The sequence below is a fragment of the Arachis ipaensis genome, chromosome B05 (assembly GCF_000816755.2).
Source record: "Arachis ipaensis cultivar K30076 chromosome B05, Araip1.1, whole genome shotgun sequence".
NCBI classification, from domain to species: domain Eukaryota; kingdom Viridiplantae; phylum Streptophyta; class Magnoliopsida; order Fabales; family Fabaceae; genus Arachis; species Arachis ipaensis.
Genome location: NC_029789.2, coordinates 31689389 through 31691589, shown reverse-complemented (window position 1 = coordinate 31691589; position 2201 = coordinate 31689389). Strand labels below are relative to the sequence as shown.

Below are 2201 nucleotides of genomic sequence, written 5' to 3'. Positions count from 1 at the left end.
CATAGAGAGTTAAAACATGTATATGATGCTTTTAGATTTTCATACTCTACGAGAGATTGGCATCTCGTCCTCAACGAGAAGTAGAGGTGGTAACATGTGTTTTAGTGCCATTTGTATTCTCTGTTTTTGTTACAATTAGTGAAGTGTTGTCTACGATGCACAGAAATGATAAGTTTGATAAAAAATAAAGTTTTATAAATATACATAATTAAATTATGGGTATTTTATGATAAAAGTGTCTCTTTTGAATAATAAGTAGAACATATAGTAATAATATAATAAAGATGTTAACAAAAAGATTTAGTAAGGCTAATTTTATAATTATGTGAAAAATAATTTGGTAGATGACGAAAAATTTGTGACTATTATATATTGTCAACAAAATTTTAGATTTATACATGGTCATCGAAATTTTTAAATATTTTTTTATAAACAACATTTATGGTTGTACCTTTTGTCTTGAATGAATTATTCTCAATTAATACCTTTAAATCAGATTTTGATTTTACCTTTGACAGAGCAACATATAGTTAATCGTGGGTAAAAACAAGTTTTGGCAAGTACAATCTCACTGTTGTTAAAGTTTGATCCTGAGACTTGTTAATAGTCATAAAAAATGAAACAACTAATGAAAATTGCCTCCTTTAAAACCTAAAAGGAATAGTAGTATTGTTGGGTATCATGTTCATCCGTGGTATCAAAACTACTCGACCTACTTTATCCCCTGTTAATGTGATGCATTCAATAATATGATTACCTAACCTGTGTACCTGTAATCTTGTGCCATTACATAGCCCATTTGATTGATCAATGTTTCGTAGTAACATTACTGGTAAACTTCTTTAAAAGTCAATAGGTAAGGCGGCAAGCATGAACAATTGATAGCATTGAGAACATCTGGAGTGATTGTATCTAATTCAGATTCCATGTTATCTTCTTCTACACACAATGAATCAGAGCTAAGGTAGGTCTTCTCCTCTCCAATTAAAGATTTCATTATGTGCTTGTTAACATTGTTGACAATCTCAAGTGTAGGGGCAAGTGTTGTTCTGTTTTTGAAGTACGACCCATTGTTTAAATTTAGCAACAAATTTGGATACACAAAATTACCTAAAGAATTAAAACCATCTTCATTGTCATGAATAAGGATGTCTTCAGGTATGTTAATTTCGCTTTTTTCCATCAGTAGAATCACCTGCCAAACCATCACCAACAGTCAATAGCCACTCAGCAAATTGTGAAATCTGTCTTAGTTGAGTGTGGTTAGCTCCAACAGTAAGTCGCATGCTTGTTGTTAGCTTCATATCTGTGCAGAATTTTCAGAGATATGATGAATTTATCGAAGACAACACAATGTCTTGACGTGAGCTCATCAATATGACTGGAAGAATCTACCTAAAATCACCACCTAACAAAACAACCTTGCCACCAAAAGGCAGATCTGGATTATAACATAGCTTATTCAAAATTTGTGCTTCATCCCATATAATAAGCTTTGCTTTACATCCCATATAATGAGCTTCACTTTACATATTTATATACAAAAAAAAAGCCTCCAACATCATTTACAACACTAATCACCTTATCAAATGCTTCACTCCAAATTCATAGTGTGTAAGTTATTCTCTAACTCCTCCTTTATCAGGGATAAATCAAAGTTCATCTCATCCATTATTAGAGGATCATCTATGCCATCTAGAGCATCAATAGTTGGGAGAGGTATCTGATCATACTCCTTAAGCGATCTAGCATTAGCTTGTAATTTGTCCTCAATCTTAGAAAGAATTAGATTAAGAATTTGCTCTTCAGAAAGTTGTAACTCTGCATGACATACAACAACTATTGTTAGTATGGTGTTATATATATACATAATAATAGAATATAATTAAAGGTACAACATTCGCAATGCATAACCTTTCTGTGAGAATAAAGGATGTCTTCAGATAATACATGATAACACTGTTCCCAAATCTTTATAGGACTCGAGATGTTGTTTGATAGTAACCGAACAACAAATAGATCTCGAATGTATCTTGTAGAAGCCCACGTGCTTGCTTCCAACATAGCGCTAATAAATTCTTTATCATCTTGCAAAAAACCTAAAGCATAACACGCTTCCTTGAATGTTGAATACACAATGCCATCTACTGTTCGAAGATGGATGAAACTCAAGCATCATTGCCATGTGGCACATGGGTCAA

The 2201-nt window shown here is 32.6% G+C and overlaps 1 protein-coding gene across 1 annotated transcript; it reads right to left on the bottom strand.

The window, feature by feature from the left end:
• On the bottom strand, positions 827-1304 carry LOC107640442. The gene is made up of 2 exons (XM_016343965.1): positions 1196-1304; positions 827-1110 (listed from the first exon to the last, which is right to left on the bottom strand). Exons 1-2 carry the CDS (start codon positions 1302-1304, stop codon positions 827-829), a joined length of 393 nt encoding a protein of 130 aa, XP_016199451.1.